Source organism: Rhinolophus hipposideros (assembly GCF_964194185.1).
Source record: "Rhinolophus hipposideros genome assembly, chromosome: 3".
NCBI classification, from domain to species: domain Eukaryota; kingdom Metazoa; phylum Chordata; class Mammalia; order Chiroptera; family Rhinolophidae; genus Rhinolophus; species Rhinolophus hipposideros.
The window spans coordinates 86252941-86276181 of NC_138049.1; the positions used below are offsets into that span (position 1 = coordinate 86252941).

At 35.3% G+C, this 23241-nt stretch overlaps 1 protein-coding gene across 1 annotated transcript in view; it reads right to left on the bottom strand.

Annotated features, from left to right (window-relative positions):
- The window catches only part of GFRAL (GDNF family receptor alpha like), a gene marked incomplete at both ends in the record, with an annotated part of 64341 nt that overhangs the window by 24277 nt on the left and 16823 nt on the right, over positions 1-23241 (bottom strand). Inside the window, 3 exons of the mRNA XM_081042238.1 lie at positions 8230-8480; positions 19843-20173; positions 21011-21067. Coding sequence (XP_080898364.1) covers positions 8230-8480; positions 19843-20173; positions 21011-21067 — 639 coding nt within the window. The remainder of the gene's footprint in view (positions 1-8229; positions 8481-19842; positions 20174-21010; positions 21068-23241) is intronic.

Here is a 23241-nt window from a genome sequence, read left to right on the forward strand (position 1 = left end):
ATCCTCCCAAATGGCAGTGAGAGCAGTACTTTCTCACTTTGTAGAGAAAGAAGGGGATAGAAGTTAAGGCAGCACTAAATTGCTTGATTAGAGAAACAAAAAGAGCAAACTTTAAAGATTGTAGACCAGGAAATGAGGTGGAGAGGGATGTGGGAGGACCCATCATAGTGGCACAAGCGAGGCAGAACTTTATATTCAGGTTAATGTCTAGCAGAGCGTAGCCACCACAGATAGGCTCTTAACAATTAGGCCCACCATGCCCTGTTTTCGGCCACCCAATGCCTGTGTAGTGAGCATGAAGAGAGTAGATATGGCAGCAAGGATGACACTATGCATGGTCCCCATAGAACAGACTCCCTGTCGTTAAAGCTGATCCATCGAACTTCTTCCAATGGTGAATGTCACACCCTCCAGCAAAGGCAGAGACCTGTACTGAAGCCTCAATTTGGCAGGTTGGTGAGAGATCGATGATTCCATAATCCTTCCACCCCGGAAGAGGCAGTGATGTATCCCTTCTGGAATTTATTCCTGTTCTGGATATGGATTTGCCTTTGTGCCTTACCGTCAAAATGCTTCCTCAAGTGCCTAATCTATCTTTGTGCAGATGCAACCTGACAGAACTGACCTTGGACCTTGAGCCATATGCCTTCTTCTTCCCTTCCCAGGGCTTTTCAGCCACTGCCGCTGAAATGTACATTGGGCTCCACTGAGCATTCATGAATACACTATATACAATTTCTAGAAAATCAAGGCTCATGGGGCTACTCCTGAGAGGTGGGAAACAGGATCCAAAGGATAAATGCTTTCCCCTTTTTTCTGTCATGAAGATTGTTCTATGATGTATTTCTCAAAGCACCTTGGAAGGTCCCAAAAGGAACAAGAAAACTTGAAAGAGCTAGAGTGATAGTTTGAGCTTGTGACTCTTGATTGCATTGTGTAAAGTTTTACAATAAAGATAAGAGCTTAAGTGTAAACAGGCTGGTTTTCAAGCAGAGATCAAAGAGATTAAAATGAGAACTCTATAACATTGAAAGTTGACCACTGCTAGATCCCCAATGGTAAGAGACAAGACTGAAAAAGATCTCCAGTTATAAAAGGCCTGCTATTTCTGAGTTAAACAAATTGACTCAACCATGCAGCAACAATCAGATTAAGGGTATTACATTTTCACTCAAGTCTATTGTTTAGATTAGCCTACACCATTAAATTAGAGAGAGGGGCATGGGGGTACAGAAGTAAGGGAACAAGGTAGACTTGAGAAATAAGACAAATTTGGGAACTAAGTCAAGGAAACACTTTTTTTATTATGGATATTGGAACACATAACAGAATAAAAGCAAATAGAAACCTGAAGCATCCTAAAGAGATTATATTGCCAAATAAGCCAGCAGTCTGCTTGCACAAAGTGTGACTGCTAAACTTCAAAAGAACTTTTAATCCCTCAAACTGTGAGAGCAGGATACGGTATGAGGGTGCCGTGTTTCTGAGGAGGGCACACTCTCGCTAACCTATTTCAGATATGGCTATGAAGGAAGACAGATAAGGAAGAACTTCCAGAGGGCAAAATCAGAGTTACAGAAGGTGGGCTGTCCCAGGTATGGAAGGAAATCCACACGGCCAGAGAGGCTTCAGGATGCCTGTCAAACAGGATCTCATTCCCGTGTGCTATAGCTTTCCCATTTCTCCTTATTTGGTATGAGAGTTTTTACTGAGGTCATGCTGTCCCTATTACTATATATATATATATATATATATATATATATATATATATATATATATATATATATATATATATATATATGTATATATGTATGTATGTATGTATGTATGTATGTATATATATATATATATATATAGTGTGTGTGTGTGTTTGTGTGTGTGTGTGTGTGTGCTGGGGGGTGTATGTTTGTATTGGGGAGATGGCAAGAGATAACTGGTCTCTATAGTGCGTGTGTTGTTTTTCTACTACAAGGTACCATTACATCTGGATTGCACATCACCCGAGATCTAGCACAATCTTAAAATCCAAAAGAAAATATAACGTATTGGGTAGGTGGGGAGATAAGTGGGTCTGAAACTTAGAAGAGTGGTCTGCATTAAAGATTGTAAAGATTGACGTAAGGAGTGATGATATTGTGGCCATGAATGTCATCTCCTGGGGGAAGATTATAAAGTTACTCTAGTAGAGAGCCTATAGCTGAACCTTAAGCAACACAATGTTCATGGTCCAATTGAATAAGCCTACAAAATAGGTCTAGAAGAAGCATTCAGAGTGATTCAGAGGAATAAAAGCCAACAGAGGAAAAAACATGTGTCAAGAAAGAAAGAGTATTAAACTATTCTTGAAGGTGGCTTAAAGTTCCAGTAAGACAAGGGCTTCTAGAATCTCTACATGGATGTGGTTGGTAACCTGTGGAAAAGCTATGAGTTTGGTGCAAAAGTAATTGCGATTTAAAAGGTTAAAAATAATTACAAAAAACTGCAATTACTTTTGCAACAATCTAATACTTTTGTGATGGGGTCTATACCTGAGGCCAGGCTGGAGTGGATGACCCCGTAGGTAAAAAGTGAAGTAATTGAAGTGACGAACACAGGCAACTCTTTGGGGGAAATTTGGCTGTAAAGGGAAGTAGATAGAGCTTGAATCGGCAAGGGTTTTTTTGTTTTGTTTTGTTTTATTTTCATTTTTTTTCTTTTCATACAAACGAAGATCTTTGAGTGTGTTTAGAAATGAATAGAGTACATCTATTTCCAGTAGAATGACAAAATTGACACCATAACCAATCCCTCTTTCACAAGGAACTGCTGAACAAATTTCAAATGAAATCTTCAAATGTAGAAAAAGCATTTACTAAAGTTTAACATTCATTTTTCTACAGGGGAGTTGCAGTCTAAGCATAGAGGACAACTTCTTAATCGGATACCGAGTATCCATACAAAACTTATGACGAACATTACACTCAATGGTAAAATGCTGAAAGAAACAAGACAAGTGTGCTCACTATCACTATTTATATTTTTTTCTGTGGGTTCTAGATATGGTTGGGGTGGGAAAGACAAAAACTGAAAGGAAAGGTGTGAGCGTTGGACAGAGGAAACAAACTATAATTATTGAAGATCAAATGATTACATAGGAAATACAAAACAATTCAATAAATTGTTAAATTTCATGAGTATTTCACTATGTTCTGCATACAAATTCATGTGTAAAAATCAGTTGAATTTCTGTAGTTTAATCACAAAGAGTTTGAAAACATTATCCTAAAAAGATATTATTTATATAGCAGTTGTAATATTTAGCAATATCTAGAAATAATTTTAGCAAACTATGTAAGAAAAATATTACTGAGAAGTTATTTTTATTGAGAAAATAATAAAAAAAAATTATTGAAAGATATAAAACAAGCTATATCCATGTATTGGAAAGCTCAACATCATTAAAAATAATAAAAAGACAAATGTCTGTTGGCAGGTGAAAGGCGGGGAAGTGGAGGGGTGCTTAGTGGGGTCCAGGGCCTGCCGGTCCCGGGGAATGACAAGAGGTAGGAACACATATGAGCTAAAGTTCCAAGCTCTTCACCTATGCTCCATTGGAGTTCATTATAAAACATAAAAAAGATAAAATTATGAAGAATTTCAAGATGATTGCAGAACATGAAGCCCACATTTAGGGCCCTTCTGGGCACAGAGCCCCCTGTGTGACTGCCCTAGACACATGCACATGAATTTGGCCCTGCTGATACCGAGATCCTGCCTACATATAATGTAATTTTATTTGTTTATTGTGCATCAGAAGTTTTAATCTCTTGGCTATTCTTATCTTCAATAAAGATTGAGAACCTCTGCCCTGAATTCAGGAGCATTGTAAGAGGTATGCAGATCAGTGAATCCTCACATATCAGTACAAACATCTGATACAGACAACAAAAGTGATATTTACTGGTACTAAAAGAAGTAGATGTTTTAGGCAAAGTGTATGAATAGGTAGAAAGAAATAAAATGTTTCCAACAAACCACTCAAACGATGCTCAGCATCATTTATAATAAAAATGCAAATTAAAATAATACCATTTTTCTCACTAAGAATGTAACTAAAACAAACCTTTTTCTAGTTGTTACCAAATTCAAAAATGCAAAAATCCTGTGGTCTAGTAATCTCACTGTTCATCTAAAGTGTGCAATAACATTTATTACAACAATGTCTATAATAAAAAAAGCACTCAACCTAAATTAATAAATTAATTAAATAAATTTTATACACACACAGAGGGTACCAAAAAAAAAAAAAAATATATATATATATATATATATATATATATATATATATATATATATATATATATATATATACTATAGGATAACATGCAGCCTTTAAAAAAATAAAGCCATCATATATGTACCTATATGTGCATGCTTACAAATGTGTTTACCATATATTTTTAAGTTACAAAGCAAGTTATAAAGCAGTATGCATAGTTTTATTCCATTAAAATATGTGTGTGTCAGGGTGAGGAAGGTATTGGTTTCAGTGTATACAAGGTATTCAAGCTATACGTGTATTATAAGTAAAAACAAAAAAGTTTGAAAGAATGCACACCAATATTGTGAACCTTGACTCTCCCTAGAGAATGGGATTGGGGGAAGAATTTAAGTTTGTTTCTGGGTGTTTTTTTTTTATTTTTATTTCTGTATTCTTCAAATTTTGTTTAAGCTTGTATCATAGTGGTATTGCTATGACAGGGTATTTCATTCCCTGTAGGATTTACTAGAGTTAGGCAGCCTGGTTTCATCTTTATTTTTTAAAATAATTCTTCAAAAAGAAGTAACTGAGCCTTTAGCGGCAGAATGGGGATATTCCCAAATCTCTTATAGAGGACTACAATTGGCATAAAAAAAGACAACTCTGAGCAACACGAAAGAACATTCCTTCAGCGTGCTGTACACCCTCACCTATGTGCTGAATCTTTCAGGGAACAGAGCAACTCAGCACGATAGCAATCCTTTCATGTTTTCCTTTACTGTGGTCCCTCTGCATTAACCAATTTTTCTATCTTCCGTGTCTCTCATCTCTCTATCAGCTCTAATTTAATTTTCTCTGTGCCACAACTTTGCCATGTGCTGTAACATATCAGAAAAACATCTGTATGGGTCCAGAAGTCAGTAGTTAAGTGGAAGTTTGTGACCAAATACCATTTGTTCAGGATGCTCCTTTGCCTACATCTGGTCCTGCAGGGAAGGTGGGCTCTTCAGGGCATTTTCCAAGCTTAACTCTGCAGCCAGACATAAGAGGCTCTGCCTGACTGGGCTTTGGAGCATACTGAAGATACACAGCTTGCTGTCTGCTATTTCACAGGCATGGGAACATAGCGGCCTGTGAGTGTTTTGAATCCTGAGTCTACTGCACTTGTGGGTGTACAACCCTGAGCAAGCCATTTAATCTTTTAGCTTCCTATATCTCATGTGTGAAACTGAGAAATTAATGAATAGCATCTAGCTCATGGAATAGATTAAGTGAGAAAATGTGACGGAAAATAAACACTCAGTAAATTCTATAATTGCTTATAATTATTAGAAGACCCTGACTTGGATACATCCACATAGATTATTGCCAGATGAATTTATGCTTCAAGCATCTGTTTTTCAAACTTCAGAGAAACACATTAGTGAGTTATAAAATTCATTTAGGGTAGTAGTCAACATTGAAAAGAATTAATGGAATAGAATAACAATTATTTTAAAAAACACCCAGAAGACATTGCACATAAAAAGCTAATGTAAAATGCATTGCATACTGTGGTCTGAGGTCAAATGAGTTTGAAAAATAATCAAATGTGACAAACTGAAATCCTTCCCTAACTGTCTTCTCAATTCTACTCAGTTCTGCCTCTTTCAAGTAAAGTGAGCAGAAGCTAAAGGGCTATGGAAACATGCTGTAATGATGGAACGTTTTGATAATGCGTGAGCATGCTGGGGTGATGTGAGAAGTCAGGGGGCAATGGTTAGAGAGACAGTTCATTCAAACACATGTCTGTGCTATTTCCCAAGCATATGGGGCAGGGGATGAGGATTTGTTAGAACTATCCAGGCCTCAGGATTTGGTTCTTGTTTTTTGTTTGAAATGTCTCTTATTCAAGTACTGAGACTGTGATGGAAAACCTTTAAGGATCCTTTAATTACGTCAATCTCTCACTTGAAATTCCTATTTTTAGTAGATAATGTTTGAGAAGAAAATCTCATAAAGTTTAGTCTTACTAGGTGAGTGAAGAAATCACTTTGAATTTTCATTTTTCTAAAGCATTATACTTCAATGTTTATGGAATTTTAAACATCATTTCTATATTTCTCTACAAATATTTTTTGCTCTGTACAGGTTATAGTAGCTAAAAACAATGAAAGTAAATATAACAATAATTAAAAGCACATGGAACTAGAATTAGCTTACTGGGACTGGCAATTTTAAGGAACGTATGCCCAAGGAACTGAGTTCTATCACTAACCGGTAGGATCTACATATTTTGGGGGGATAGGGGAATACCATTTAACATGAAGAAAACACTTATCAATAACCATGATAATGTAAGTGTATAGATTGCTGTTGGTTTAAAGTTATTTTAATTGGTATTCTGCAATATTATGAGACACTTGTTATAAGGACCTTTAGTTCCAACAGAATTAGCCAGCTAATGTTGATCAGAGAGTAAAATTATTTAGAAAAGATGACTCAACATATATAATGCTGCAATTTTCCTCTTTGAATCCTGTTTCAATTGAAATATATCTGTACTGCTAATTATAAAAATTGCAGAAATCCCACAGAGAACTCAACATATGGTTGGAATAAAAACCATACACTCTGAGTTGTATGTCTATTACCTAATACACAACAAATCACAGTTATAATCACACTGGCTAATGTGTATGTCTTTGGTATATGTAAAGAAAAATATAAAAAGTAATAAAAGGTGTGTGTATCTGTAGGTAGTTAGCTAGATACAGATATAGGTACATATATAAGTATATACAAAGCTGTATCTCTCAAATATTTTTATAAATATAAAGATTTGGTTTGCAATGAAACATTAAATATCTATTATTTCCTCTTGGGAATGATGTTTGCAGGTTTGGTGGTTACAACTAGGGGTCTAGATTCCTGGGGATGTTTTGAAATTCGGATGGTTGCATGGACTAACCCTAAAGATGAATAATGGAGAGGTCTTGAATTAGTATGTGATCACATCCTTAAGTTCTTTTTATAAGACTCATAGACAAATCCCTCTCAACTACTTGCTCACTTTAAGACTCTGGACAAATTATTTAAATTCCTAAATCTCAGTTTTCTTATTTCTAAAATAGAGTAAACAATAACTTTACAAAATGTATTTTCCATTCCATCATTACTGATATATCCATCTACATATTAAAGACCAACGGGAGAAAAACTAAATTCAAAACTAAATATGTTTACATAGGTCAGGACGGCCATATAGTAATTAAATTAATGATCCCCTGAAGAATCCAACCTTGAGGATACGCATCATTGTGTAGTCCCCTCTCACAATGACTTTGAACTTGGCCATGTGACTTGCTTTGTCCAATGAGACTTTAGCAAATTTGACAGAAGCAGACACTTGATAAGTACTTGCACATTGGGGATTAGCTGCTACGAGTACTACCTTCACTATATAAGCGTCTCAAGGTCTACTGCTAAAGAGGTCACATGGCAGAAAACCACGCATTCCAGCCAACAGTGCTTGCTAAACACTATCTTGCACTGTCCAGACTCCGATAATGCACTATATGCCTGTAACCACATGAGAGATCCTAGAAGAGACAATCAGAAGAACCACTCACTGAGCCAATCCCAGTGTGCAGAATTATGAGCAAATAAGTGGTCATTTCAAGTGTGTAAGTTTTGGGGTGGCTTGTTACTTAAAATGGATACCTGATACATTCAGTTATCTGGAAGGATAAATCTTTTATGCTATTAATATTGAAATCAATAGATAATAAAGTGGAAATACTGGTCATAAAAATGAAAAACTGTACCACTTGTAGATAAATGAGTAAAATACCAAATGCACAAAAACACAATAAATTTTAAAATGGAATAGCAAACATAAAGTTGTCTTTGTGAACAAATTTTCTGTGCTGGATTACTACTTTGTGCTATATAGACAAAAAACTAGAAATACACACACACATATAATTTACTGAATATTCATAACTTACTGAAACATGATCTTCTATGAAGCATGTGCTGGAAGATCTTGCACAAAGACTCTTCACTTTGTCTAATGGTCCTACAGGTACACTGCACTTGAAGGACTGTCCCGAGAGTACCAATGTAAGCTGCTTTGCAGTCATCACTTCCTGAGCAAGTGAGGTCCTGCTTGCTTAATGTACCGATGCAAGTCTCATCTTCGTGGCACTTTCTAGTCACAGGCTGCCAGCATTTTGACTGAAATGTTCTATAGCGCCTCCTAGAAAGAGACAAGAAACAGAATTAGTCTCTGAATAATTATTTCACATTAGCATGTGGTGCTTCCTCACCTAATGAAAGACAAATAGAACAAAATATCTCCTAGATGCCACTACATAGCTGCACACTGTTTGTACAATCAAATATCTCAGTAGAGAGTGTGGAAGAAAAAGTAAAGAACATATGAATTACTTTCAACTTGTGATAAAAGAGAGAGGCTAAGTTTAAAATTCCCTGGATGGATTTTCCTTCACTACTAATTTTGTTTGAATGGCTGATGATTTGCAACGTGAACTACTTTGGAGATTTATTAACAGTATTTTTTGAAGCAGAAGGTGGTTTTGTGACTAGCATTTGGCTATTATCTCACATCAAGTGATTTCAGATAAGGCTCTTTACATTTCAAGCCAGTTTTCCTGCAAGGTGGGAAGTACTGTACTCTTTATCAACATTCCTAAGTAGACTAATTAGAATTTTAAAAATGCTTTGAGCTTCTCTAGCAGCAAGTTAATTTAAACCAAAACACTCTGAGTTCATTTAATGACTGAGATACTCCATTAGAACCAAATCCATTCATAACTTTTCTGACCACATGTTTGGTTCTTGCTGTACTAGTTGAATAAAAGTCGCAATGATATATAATAATTTTATTTTTGAAACTTTCACAGTAAGAACCAAGAATATTAATCTTCTTACTTAGTATTTATCACCTAAAATTACTTTTTACCTTTTCTTGACTAAGTCACTATCAAACATTGGTGAAAACCCTCTGCATACATGACACTTGTCATAAGCTTATTTGTTCACAGGGTGCTACTCTTCTTAAATCCACAATGCACATTATTTTCAATAATCTCATATTTTAAGTATCTTAAAGGAATCAGCCAACACTGAAAAAAAATGGCGGCGTGAGGTGAGCCTCTGTAGCGCTCCCCTGGAATTTACAACGAATCGGACAACAATAACTCAACAAAGGACTCCCTGCACAGCAGACAGGCAAGACGAAGAGGCCCACTACTGAATTCACCTCCAGGTGGGTGAATCACGTGAGCGGGGCAGGAGAGAGAGGAGAAGTGCGGAGCCGCGAGAGCGCAAGACGCAGACCTAGCTCAGTGCTCTGTGCTCACTGCATCCCGGAACTACCGCAGCTGCAGGAGAGGGAAGGACTCGGACTGCTAGGGCTCCACTTACCACCCACAGAGCTGAGGGGGCAGCATATAACACGGCTGACCCAATGCTCACGGCAGCAAAGACGGAGGGAAGAGGGCCGAAACCGGGGGTTTAAGCCCTCACTGCCACGCAGAGAACGGAAGCCTTAGGCACTGAGACTAGCCACCCCCTCCCTACCTTCCCAGAGCTCGCTCCGCCCCCAGCTGCCTGGTACTAGAAGCGATAAAGTAACAGTGTCAGATCAAAGGACAGAATATTTGCTGCTCTGAGAACTGTGGATCACAGACACAGATTCGCAGCTCAACTAGTTCCCGCAAAGGGGAGGGAGCTGTGGAAGCGGGACTGGCTGTGGTGGTGGTCGCCACCATTGCTCTGGGCCACCTCTCACAACTCACCCTGCCCCTGATGTCACCTATCTGGGCGGATCCCTGCAGGAGTAAACAGAACTGCTGAAACATACGGGCTCTGAATCTGGTGCAGAAAGAGCTTTGGCACTTCAAAAACTCTTCGCATACCTATCAACCTGTTGCAGAAGCCACTTCTGTAGATGTCTAGGAAGAGAAATAGTAAATCAGTGATTGCCATGAATAACCAAGGCAACAAGATAGCTCAGAAAGAAATGAAGAGTCTCCAGAAAAGGAACTTAGAGATATGGAAATATGTGATTTAAATGAGAGAGAATTCAAGATTGCAATTCTGAAAAAACTGAACGAGATGCAACAAAACACAGAAAGGCAGTTTAATGAACTCAGAACACAATAAAAGAACAACATGAGCATTTTACAAAGGAGATTGAATTTTGAAAAAGAACCAAATAAAATTTCTGGAGATTAAGAACTCAATAGAAGAAATTAAAATAAAATATCCAGCTTAGGTAGTAGAGTTAACCAGATGGAGGAAAGAATCAGTGACATCGAAGATAGGAACCTGGAATATACACAGATGGAAGAAGAAAGAGACTTAAGACTTAAAAGAAATGAAAGAACTCTACAAGAACTTTCTGACTCCATCAGAAAGAACAATATAAGAATAATGGTCATACCAGAAGGAGAAGAAAGAGAGAAGAAAACGGAGAATATATTCAAACAAATCGTCGATGAGAACTTCCCAAACTTGTGGAAAGAACTGGATCCTCGAATCCAAGAAGCAAATAGAACACCTAATTACCTCAATCCCAACAGGCCTTCACCAAGGCACATTGTATTGAAGCTGTCTAAAATCAATGACAAAGAAAGAATCCTCAAGGCAGCCAGGGAAAAGAAGACGGTAACTTACAAAGGAAAGCCCATTAGCTTATCATCAGATTTTTCAGCAGAAACTCTATAAGCTAGAAGGGAATGGAACCAAATATTCAAACTATTGAAAGAGAGAAATTATGAGCCAAGAATAATATATCCAGCAAAGATCTCATTTAGATATGAAGGAGGAATAAAGACCTTTCCAGACATCCAGAAGCTGAGGGAATTTTCTAATACACGACCTGCACTACAAGAAATACTAAAGAAGGCTATTAGACCACCATCAACAGGGACAACTTGTGGCAACCGAAACATAAAAGGGGGAGCGTAAAGGCCTGAATCGGAATATGGGAATGGAGAAAGTAAGTGTGCTGAAGAAAATGGAATACTCTAAATATCAAACTTTCTTTTACATAAACTTAAGGGTAAGGACTCAAAAAACATCCAGAACTGGAATATGTACTGTAATAAAAGAAGAAACAGAGGGAAACATCATAGATTACCACCACACAGAAATAATAGACAACAACAAAAAGACAAAGAAACAATGGAGACACAGCCTTATCAGAAAACTAAAGATAGAATGACAGGAAATCCTCACATATCAATAATCACCCTAAATGTAAATGGACTGAACTCACCACTAAAAAGATACAGAGTAGCAGATTGGATCAAAAAACTAAACCCAACCATATGCTGCCTACAAGAGACACATCTCAGCTACAAGGACAAGCATAGACTCAAAGTGAAAGGGTGGGAATTGACACTCCAAGCAAATGGTACCCAGAGAAAATCAGGTGTAGCCATAATGATTTCCGATGAAACAGACTTCAGGGTGAAAAAGATAACAAGAGACAATGATGGACATTTCATAATGGTAAAGGGGACTATACAACAAGAAGACATAACAGTCATCAATATTTATGCCTCCAATCAGGGAGCACCGAAATATACCAAGCAACTACTAACAGAACTAAAGGGAGAAATTGACCAAAACACAATTATACTAGGGGACTTAAATACATCATTGACAGCTATGGATAGATCATCCAAACAGAAGATAAATAACGAAATCGCAGCCCTAAGTGACACATTAGGTGAATTGGACATAATTGACATATATAGAGCACTTCATCCTAAAACATCACACTATACATTCTTTTCTAGTGTACATGGAACATTCTCAAGGATAGACCATATATCGGGACACAAAATCAGCCTCAGCAAATTTAAGAAGATTGAAATCATACCAAGCATATTCTCTGATCACAAAGCTTTGAAATTGGATATCAACTGCAAAAAGAAAGCAGGAAAAAACACAAATACATGGAGATTAAACAACATACTTTTAAAGAACGACTGGGTCAAAGAAGAAATTAGAGGAGAGCTCAAAAGATACATAGAAACAAATGACAATGAAAATACATCCTATCAAAATTTTTGGGATGCTGCAAAAGCAGTTTTAAGAGGGAAATTTATATCATTACAGGCCTATCTCAAAAAACAAGAAAAATCCCAAATAAATAACCTCATGTTACACCTTAAAAAACTAGAAAAAGAAGAACAAATGAAACCCAAGGTCAGCAGAAGAAAGGAAATAACAAAAATCAGAGCAGAACTAAATGAAATAGAGAACAAAAAGACAATAGAAAAAATTAATGTGACAAAGAGCTGGTTCTTTGAAAAGATTAACAAAATTGACAAACCCTTGGCTACACTAACTAAGATAAAAAGAGAGAAGACACTAATTAACAAAATCAGAAATGAAAAAGGGGAAGTTATCACGGACACCACAGAAATACAAAGGATTGTCCAAGAATACTATGAAGGACTATATGCCACCAAATTCAATAACTTTGAAAAAATGGACAATTTCTTAGAAACATATTGCTTTCCAAGGCTGAATCATAAAGAACTGGAAAATCTAAACAGGCCCATCAGCAGTAACGAAATTGAATCAGTCATCAAAAACCTTCCCAAAAGAAAAAGTCCTGGACCAGATGGCTTCACTAGTGAATTCTACCAAACCTTCAAAGAGGATCTAATACCAATCCTGCTCAAACTCTTCCAAAAAATTGAAGAAGAGTCAGTACTCCCTAACTCATTTTATGAGGCTAACATTACTCTGATACCAAAACCTGGTAAGGACAACACAAAAAATGTAAACTACAGACCAATATCTCTGATGAATACAGATGCTAAAATCCTAAACAAAATTTTAGCAAATCGAATACAACAATGTATTAAAAAGATTATTCATCACGACCAAGTGGGGTTCATCCCCGGGGCACAAGGATGGTTCAACATTCGCAAGTCCATCAATGTGATACATCACATAAACAAAATAAAGGACAAAAATCATATGATTCTATCAATTGATGCAGAAAAAGCATTTGATAAGATACAACATTTATGATTAAAACACTTAATAAAATTGGTATAGAATGAAAATACCTCAACATAATAAAGGCCATATATGACAAGCCCTATGCTAATCTCATAATTAATGGTGAAAAGTTGAAGACCTTTGCTGTACATTCAGGAACATGACAGTGTTGTCCCCTATCACCTCTGTTTTTCAACATAGTATTGGAAGTCCATGCCAGAGCAATCAGCCAAGAGAAAGAAATAAAAGGCTACCAAATTGGGAATGAAGAAGTCAAATTGTCACTCTTTGCAGATGACATGATGCTATATAGGGGAGTTTTTAGAGAAAACCCTAAAGACTCCACCAAAAAGTTATTAGAAACAATCAATGAATACAGTAAAGTTGCTGGCTACAAAATCAACGTACAAAAGTCCATTGCTTTCCTATATACCAACAATGAAATCTCAGAAAAAAAAATAGAAAAAACAATTCCTTTTCCAATTGCAGCAAAAAGAATAAAATACCTAGGAATAAACTTAACCAAGGATGTGAAGGATTTATATGCTGAAAACTATCAGACATTTTTGAAAGAAATTGAAGAAGACACAAAGAAATGGAAAGACATTCCGTGCTCATGGATTGGAAGAATCAACATAGTTAAAATGGTCATATTACCCAAAGCCATATACAGATTTAATGCAATCCCCATCAAAATCCCAATGGCATTTTTTAAAGAAATAGAACAAAAAAATCATCATATTTGTTTGGAAGCACAAAAGACCCCGAATAGCCAAAGCAATATTAAAAAAAAAAAGAACAATACTCAAGGTATCACACTCCCTGATTTTGGCTTGTACTACAGGGCTACAATCATCAAAACAGCTTGGTAATGGCGGAAAAACAGACACATAGACCAATGAAATAGAATTGAGAACCCAGAAATAAAACCATATAAATATGGACAGATAATTTTTGACAAAGAAGCTAAAAACATACAATGGAGGAAAGACAGCCTCTTCAATAAATGGTGCTGGCAGAATTGGATAGCTACGTGCAAAAGAATGAAACTGGACTGCTATCTGTCACCATGTACCAAAATTAATTCAAAATGGATCAAAGACTTAAGCATAAGACCTGACACAATAAACTGCATTGAAGAAAACATAGGTACTAAACTTATGGACCTTGGGTTCAAAGAGCATTTTATGAATTTGACTCCAAAGGCAATGGAAGTAAAAACTAAAATAAACGAATGGGATTATATGAAACTGAAAAGCTTCTGCACAGCAAAAGAAATGATTGAGAAAATAATGCGGCAACCAACTGAATGGGAGAAGATTTTTGCAAACAGTGTCTCTGATAAAAGGCTAATATCCAAAATATACAAGGAACTCATGAAACTCAACAACAGAAAAACAAACAACCCGATTGAAAAATGGACAGAGGACCTGAAGAGACATTTCTCCAAAGAGGATATACAAATGGCAAATAGACATATGAAAAAATGCTCAACATCACTAATCATCAGAGAAATGCAAGTGAAAACCACAATGAGATATCACCTTACCCCACTCAGATGGCTTTCATTAACAAGACAAATAGTAACAAGTGTTGGTGAGGCTGTGGAGAAAAAGGAACCCTGATACACTGTTGGTGGGAATACAGACTGGTACAGCCACTATGGAATGTAGTGTGGAGGTTCCTCAAGAAATTACGAATAGAATTACCATACGACCCAGCAATCGCTCTCCTGGGTATCTACCCAAAGTATCTGAAAACATTTCTCTATAAAGACACGTGTACTCCAATGTTCATTGCAGCTTTGTTTACGGTGGCCAAGACATGGAAACAACCAAAATGTCCTTCGATAGATGAATGGATAAAGAAGTTGTGGTATATATACACAATGGAATACTATTCGGCGTTAAGGAAAGATGATATAGGAGCATTTGTGACAACATGGATGGATCTTGAGAGTATAATGCTAAGTGAAATAAGTCAGACAGAAAAAGCAGAGAACTCTATGATTTCACTGATATGTGGTATATAAACCAAAAACAAAAGAACAAGACAAACAAATGAGAAACAAAAACTCATAGACACAGACAATAATTTAGTGGTTACCAGAGGGTAAGGGGGTGGGGGGTGAGTGATGAGGGTAAGGGGGATCAAATATATGGTGATGGAAGGAGAACTGACTCTGGGTGCTGAGCACACAATGGGATTTATAGATGATGTAATACAGAATTGTACACCTAAAGTCTATGTAAATTTACTAACAATTGTCACCCCAATACATTTAATAAAAAAAAATGACACTAAAAAAAAAGGAATCAGCTTTTTTTAATACATTGGTAAAAATTAATTAATATTTAAAGAAATACAACAACTTTTTTGAGCATAAAATTCTGAGGCCAGAAGAATAGATATGTTCCTTTAACACAACTAAGGGTTATATACAAGATGTTATCTAAATGTAAGTGTTGTCAGCATTGATTATCATTTATGAGTAGACAATAAATTTGTACCTACTTGCCATTTTTTTAAATATGTGTTTTACTAATTTAAGTTGCATGCTTTATCTACTTATGGAAGTTATTCATTCTGAAAACTTGTTACATTTTGCAAAAATAATTAGCTAATGGATATTTAATTAAATACTAAAAATCATAAAAGTATTTTGGGATACCATTCCCTAAATCATTTGAAGGAAATTTTTAAATATGGCAAAAATAATCATATATTTTAAAAAATTGTTTTAGGTTTGAAATGTTTTGATGTATATTGTTTCACTATCTTTATTTTCTTGTTATTGTACAATTTTCTGCTTTAGTTTGTTGTTCAAATAATTAAGTATTTTAAAGTAATTATTAAAATGGAGTTGATTATATGTTTTTATTTTTGCTATTGATGTTGGTTACATTGCAAAATATAAGAGAATATGGTCTGTTTAACTTCTGTACACAGAATGTATTACATTTGTCATTGTGACCTAATATATAGTCAACTTTTATAAATGACCTGTGGCACTTAAAATAAATGTGTATATTGTGGAGTTTTATATTTAAAATCATTATAATTTTTTCTAAGCAAATACTTTTTATCACTACTTTTTTGAGTTCATATATATAAAATGATAATGCATTATAATTTTCTGTAAATTCCTAAACATTTATAATTGGCAAAACATAATCTCACCCCCGGTGTATGTCTGTATTGTACAAAATTAATTGAAAAATAGTCTTTCTATTGCCTTCTTTGGCCTTTTCCAATAAATAAAGGAGTTTCAAAACCTATCATGAACTGAAGAATCTGAAACAAGACAGAGTTATATTTTCAAACCCAAGTGCTCTCCTTTGTCCCATGTACAGGTTCACTGGCAAAAAAAGTAAGTGTTAAAGGGCTTAACATCCTCACAGAAGAAGTGTTTTTTCTTTTGGAGATTTATTTTCCATCTGAATGACATTAGCAATAATTTAATATAAATACTGAAAAGTCTCTCTACGGCAAAATATGCTTGAGAAAATGACAGAAGTTGTCTTTTTCCTTGACTACTAATATTGTATTGTATTTTCATAAGGTTTGTGAAGTATTCATTAAAGGATTATTTGCATGTGGTTAAAAGAAATTAAAGAGACACAGTCCTTACTCTCTAAACTTATCTATGAAAGACAGAAATTACATAAAAGGGGACATATATAAGTACATTAATAAATCATGAAAATTAAGTAAGTGCAAGATATTCAAAAGTGGAAGAAAATGAGATGACAATTTTTGAGTGTCTATTGTATCCCAAACTCTGCACCAAGGCCTTTGGAGAGGTAGTTAAACCCAAGAGTCCTTGTGGAAGACAACTACCAACAATATACTAGTCAATCTGAGAAAGTATTGATGCCAACGTGAGTTTATTTCAAGAGTGTGTGCTTCAGAATCCATCATGGGTTTTCTCAAGGACTGTAACAGCAAATTCCATCACTTGCCATTAAAATATTTAATTTGATAGGGAAGCTTAGATACATAATGCTTTAAAGGTTGAATGCAAATAATTTTAGGATAATGAGGTGGCATATCTAGGACCCTTGCACTGGAATCAGGTAGGGCTGAAAATCCATGCAGACACCTGGTATTCTTACAGAAATTGATTTCAAAAAAAAAAAAAAAAGTGTCCCCTGGCTGGTTAAAATGTTAGATTTCATTGTCAGTGTAGATAGATGATAGATAATTGATAGGTAGATAAAGGGCACTATTTATTTATGATGTGTAAAAATGGGTACTCAAACATTTTTATCATATTTCATTCATTGTAGGTGATACCATTATTTTATTACAACTAAGACTACTTGTTGGCAAATAAATGATTGTTATAATTTAATGAATGATTTCATTTAGCTTAAGACTCATCCCAAAATTGTTAGGGATATTAAAATGTGTGAAAATTTGCAACTTAGTATCAATGAAATACAATATTTTATTAAAAAGAATTTGGGGGATATAAATAAATTTGGAAAATCTAAATTACATTATAAAATACTTTATTAATAACTTTATTATTAACTCAAAATAAGTAATTAGTAAACTTTAAGATAACTGATAAGCATGTATATGACAGGATCCTAAAATAAAACGTTCTTAAGAACTTTGCCGTTTTGTATAAGTTGAAGCAAAATATGTTAATACCCTAGCACTCTGCTTAGATCTTTATCCTTTATTTTATATAATATGTGTTATAGGGAAACACTGTCTCTTTTTGACAAATATTTACAAGATCTGGAGCTACTTTTTCAAGTTATAATGACAGAGTAAACAAGTGAAGATATCTGACAGTGAGAAGGCCGAAAAAAGCAGTTCACCAAGAACCAACCCCGGCAGGAAGTTATCGTTAAATCTTTTAGTTCATTTGCCAGTGGTTGAAGCAAGGTGACAAATATGACAGATATTGCTCTGAGATATCACACCCTGAGCTACTCTTCCACACTAAATGTTTGTTCTTTAAGTGGATTTTCTATATATGGAGTTTCATTTATTTAAATAAAATGAAAACAGTCCCTGACAGAAGGCACCAGGCAAACAAATTAATATGAAGAATTACTCCAAAAAAGAAGCAAAAAAAGAATTAAAAAGTTATACGACTTCATACTAGTTGTTAAATCAAGCTCCTTCAACATGTAACATTGATGTTACACATCGTTTTGACTCATCAAATTTATTCAGTATGCTCGTTCTTTCCTCCCTCTTCCTATTCTTGTCCAAAGAACACATTTAACTATGGATTTCCTGCCACACAAGGATAAATTAATCGTGAATATACAGGGAAATGTGTTAATGAAGACCAAAGTGAGGAAAAGAAAAAGCCACAATATTGGAATAAATTTACAGTTCCCAGGAGTAATTACCTAAAAAAGTACAATGTAGTCTCAACTAGCAGCCAGAGTGGAAGTTTTAACAAGTGAGCCAGATCATTCATTCTTCTTCTCAAAATCCTCCAGCACTTCTCCATTTGACTTGGAGTGAAAACCAAAGTCCTCAGTGTCCCTCAAGGCTCTGTGTGATCTAGGTCTGCCTCACCCCATCTGATTCAATCTTTAACCTCTTGTATTGCTCACCCCCTTGCACATCTACCCTCACTGATTTTTTAACATGCCACACACGTTTGCTTTCCTCAGCACTGGCTGGTCTGTTTGTTCGAGATCTTATTTTTTGGATATATAGTGAGAAAGGCTCATTTCCTCACTTCTTCAAGTCTGGTGAAATGCTTTCTGCCAAGACCACCTCATTTACATTGTGACTCTTTCTTTCCATTCACAAAGCCTCTTATTCTTTTTTGATGCTGCTGTTGTTGTTAATCTCCAGAGCACTCATTAATTTATAATATAAGATACATTTTCTTCTTATATATTGTCTCTCCCCCCCCACACACTAGAATATAAGCTCCACAAGGAGCTTATATTTTTGTCTCTTGTACACTGAGGCCTAAAGTAGTGGTAGTGATTCATAAAAATATTTTTGAATAAATAAATAAATGACTAACATACTTCCCCTTAGAATCAAGGGGATAAGGTTGGGAAGAAGAGAATGGGTACGTTTCTGAAGTCACAGCATAGGTGTGTGATAGGATTACCCAAACCGTACTCAAGCTCACATCTCCTTCCTGATACTCAGTCTAAGACAGAAAGGATTTAGTTTGAAGTTTGAAGAGTCACCTCATCATAATTCTGTGATGTTTAACAGCCCTATATGATCATACCAAAAAGCAAATTAAAAAACTGACATACAAGCTAGGTCTACTAACCAAATTCATTATTCATTCATCTAATTTGAATATATAATTTTAATAATGCTATCTCATGGCAATCAAATCCCGAAATACTGTTTTTTTCTTTAATTCCAAAACATGTTCTGCATTTGAATTTCAAAAAAGACACTACATATGTACCACAGATTCAAAAATATGAATTTTCTGGCTTTGTTTACATCACGTTGGAGAATGGTGGGAACTCTAGCTAATGTAATGAGATCAAGTGTTAGGACTGGACTGGAACAAATAAGGTACCAAAATAAGAAAGTAAGGTATGTGTGTTTTTACTCACCTGCATAATTCATCATTTCGGCAGCTGTGAATTACATTGAGGCAAGTAGGGGGTGGAACTATGTTCACTGCACATGGCTTGCTGTGAAGAGCTTCTTTGGACTGCTGACAAGGTAGATCAGATGGAGCACAGTCACAAAAAGCTAACATCTGGGCAATGTTAAAAGGCATGTTTTGATAGAAGAACCGTATGGCTGCTTGGCAGTGTTTCACATCACACAGATTTCCATTTGCTGAGCAAGCTTTAAGGTAAGGGGCCAACTGTGCATTACAGACCACATCCCCTACACACGTCTCTGCCACTTCCAAACAAGACCGGATCCCATTCATTCCTGAAAGCAATGACATGGCCAGGTTGTGAAAATGGAAACATAAAGTTGTACTTACAGAATATGCAAAACACTGTTAGAAGGCTATGAGCAAAATACAAAGTGTAGCAATGTGCTATTTTGGGCAAACATGACTTCCTGTTGTGTTTTTTTTGTTGTTGTTGTTTTGAGTTAATATGAATTTACTGAGACCTGAGTCGTGGGCTATTTGAATCACCTTTCATCTCCACTGGATAAGTATTGTGATCCAGAAGTTATGGGAAGTGTGTAGGGCCAAAACTGAGCTGAAGGAAAAATCCTCGAGTCCAAGTTTCTCAAATATAAACAATAAATCTTCAGAAATTACATTTGAGTTATGTAGCTTATGATGAATTAATTGGCTCAAGTTAAAATGATTCTTATTCTGTTGCATTTTTTATTTGAGGGGAAAACCTTGGATAAAGTCTCTACATAGTTATTCTAATATATAAAGATGTTGACATTCTAGAAAACACAGGTATATGTGAATGCCACCCGACCCCAATCATATACACAAAAATAGTTGGCCTCAAATGATATAATTTATGTGATCAAAATATCCAGGAAATTTAACCAAGATGTAGTCTTTGGTTTTAATTATAAAGTGTCCTCATCATAAATAGATGACAGGCAAAGCAGTTGCTTTGGTACATTAGTGGAAAAAATGCAACGATTTTGTTGAATTTTGTAATATTAGCACTATTAAACAGCCACACAATTTATTTTGCACTAACATATTTTTAAGAAGCCTAGTAATTACATTTTAAATTATACTGTCCAGTATTTACAATGCAGATCAAAATTACAATTTATAAACATTACCATGATAGGGAAGAGTAGTTAGATTCCACTTGAATTTATTATCCTCTTTCATGTTATCTAGAAGGAACACAAAGAGACTATTTCATTAGTAAATTGTTTTCTTAATTTAATAGGAAAATTTAGGCTACATTTATAAATGAGTAATTAAACAAAGAAACATACAAGCTCATGTAACACTTATTTAACCCTTGATACTCAAAATTAGTGAGGTACAGATGAAGAAAAATAAACCCCAGAAATACCATTCAAGTGAGTTAGACATCCCTGCTCTGAGGATTCTGTTACTTGAAGGTTTAAATAAATGCTAACAACTAGCTCATCTTCACTGAAGTAAACAAAAAGTATGTCTGGAGAGAAAAAAAACACAGAAGGAATGTGCCTGATCAAACAAACAAATAAATAAAACTCTTCCCAGTAGGGTCGTAATTAGATTGAAATGTAATGTGAAGACCATTTCCACCTCTGATTATCTTAGCCTCCCAGAGTTCTTAGGAATTAAAATTACAGAATTAAAGAATCATATTGATGGAAGTGAACTCTGTGGCCATGTAATTCTAAAATGTTTCATTCAAGAAGCATCGGTTGGGTCTGTACCAGGTGCCATACTGGAAACAAGTCTGCAGTCCTTGTCATCAAGCATATAGCCTGGCAGGAAGTATAGACAGATAAACAAAAATAAAAATAAAATATAAGGAGCACTAATAGATATATGCATAAAGTGATAGGGAAATAGTGTGATCAGATTTTTGTTTTAAAATAAAAATTCAATTTTTGTCATTGGCTATTAAGATATTGACTTCTGTTATGGCGTACATGTCTCTTTATGATTCCATTTGTCCCTACTTGAGCTGTCTGTCCAAATTTAATGTCAGTCCATCCCCTGCATAAATGATGGAATAATCACATGAAAAATTAGTTTTACCTGCAGGTGTGTCATAGCCTTTCCAGACTTCTGGCATTATTCCAAACTATTCTCACTCTTCCTGTTTTTTTTATTTTTTTTTATTTTTCTACTGATTAAGTCTCAGCTCAAGAATCACTGTCTCTTCTTAGAGTTCACTCTCCTATGTCTCGGAGGAAGCACAGAATGTTTATTCTTCTCTGCTACTATCCCATATTGAATGAAATCCCAATAAGCAAATCTTGGAGAGTCATATAGCTTTTGTAACAGATACAAAAGTCTAGACTAGGATTTCTATTAGAGATTAATATCTATTTGGAAAATAATTAGTATGCTGTGCAACTGACTGAAACATATTCAGGAAACTATCATTGAAACATAAAAAAAAGCACTGAATTTACTTACTGTTATGGACTAAATGTATCTGTCCAAAATTCATATGTTGAAGCCCTAACTTCCAGTGTGGCTGAATTTGGAGATGGTGTCTCTAAGGAAGTAACTGAGGTTAAATGAGGTCTTAACAGTAAGACTGTGATTTGATAGGATTAGTGTCCTAATAAGAAGAGACAGCAGAAATCTTAGTCACTTTCCCTCCACGTACACTCACTATGGAAAAGTCATGTGTGGATATAGCAAGAAGCCAGGAAGTCTACAAGTCAGGAAGAGAGCTTTCACTAGAAACTGACTTTGATGGACATTGATCTTGAACTATCAGCCACCAGCCTGTGGTATTTTGTTATGGCAGCCCAAGCACACCAATACACTCATTATATGTGCAATTATTACAAACACAATAAAACAGTTATTTTAACATGGGAAAATAAATTATATTTTAAATGTATACTATTTTATATGCTATGAGTAATGTATTATAATAAATTCCCTGCACATTGAATTCTAATTTTATGTGGTACATACATATGTGCATACATGGTTTTCCCAGAGGATATTTTAAACATTAGCTTAATTGCTGAAGAGGAGCTAAAGGGCAATATGTCATGGGAATAAATAGAAGCATGCAACAATCAGACTTACATCTGAGTTATAAGATCATATACATAAAAAATACATACTATTCCTTCTTACTGATCCGCTAATATCAAAGTATATCAAGGACTTGATATCTTCTCCCTCTACTACCACTCTGGTCCAACATACCATGCATTTCTCTGTTGAACTCCTCTAGTCCCATGATCTTATTTATCATCTTATAAGTAAATGACACCCTCCTCCCCAATTTGTATCTACGGCACAGATCTCACTTCTTCTATATTTCATACATAGAATTTAACATCAATTCCACATATAAAACTGCCTGCTCTATATGTTC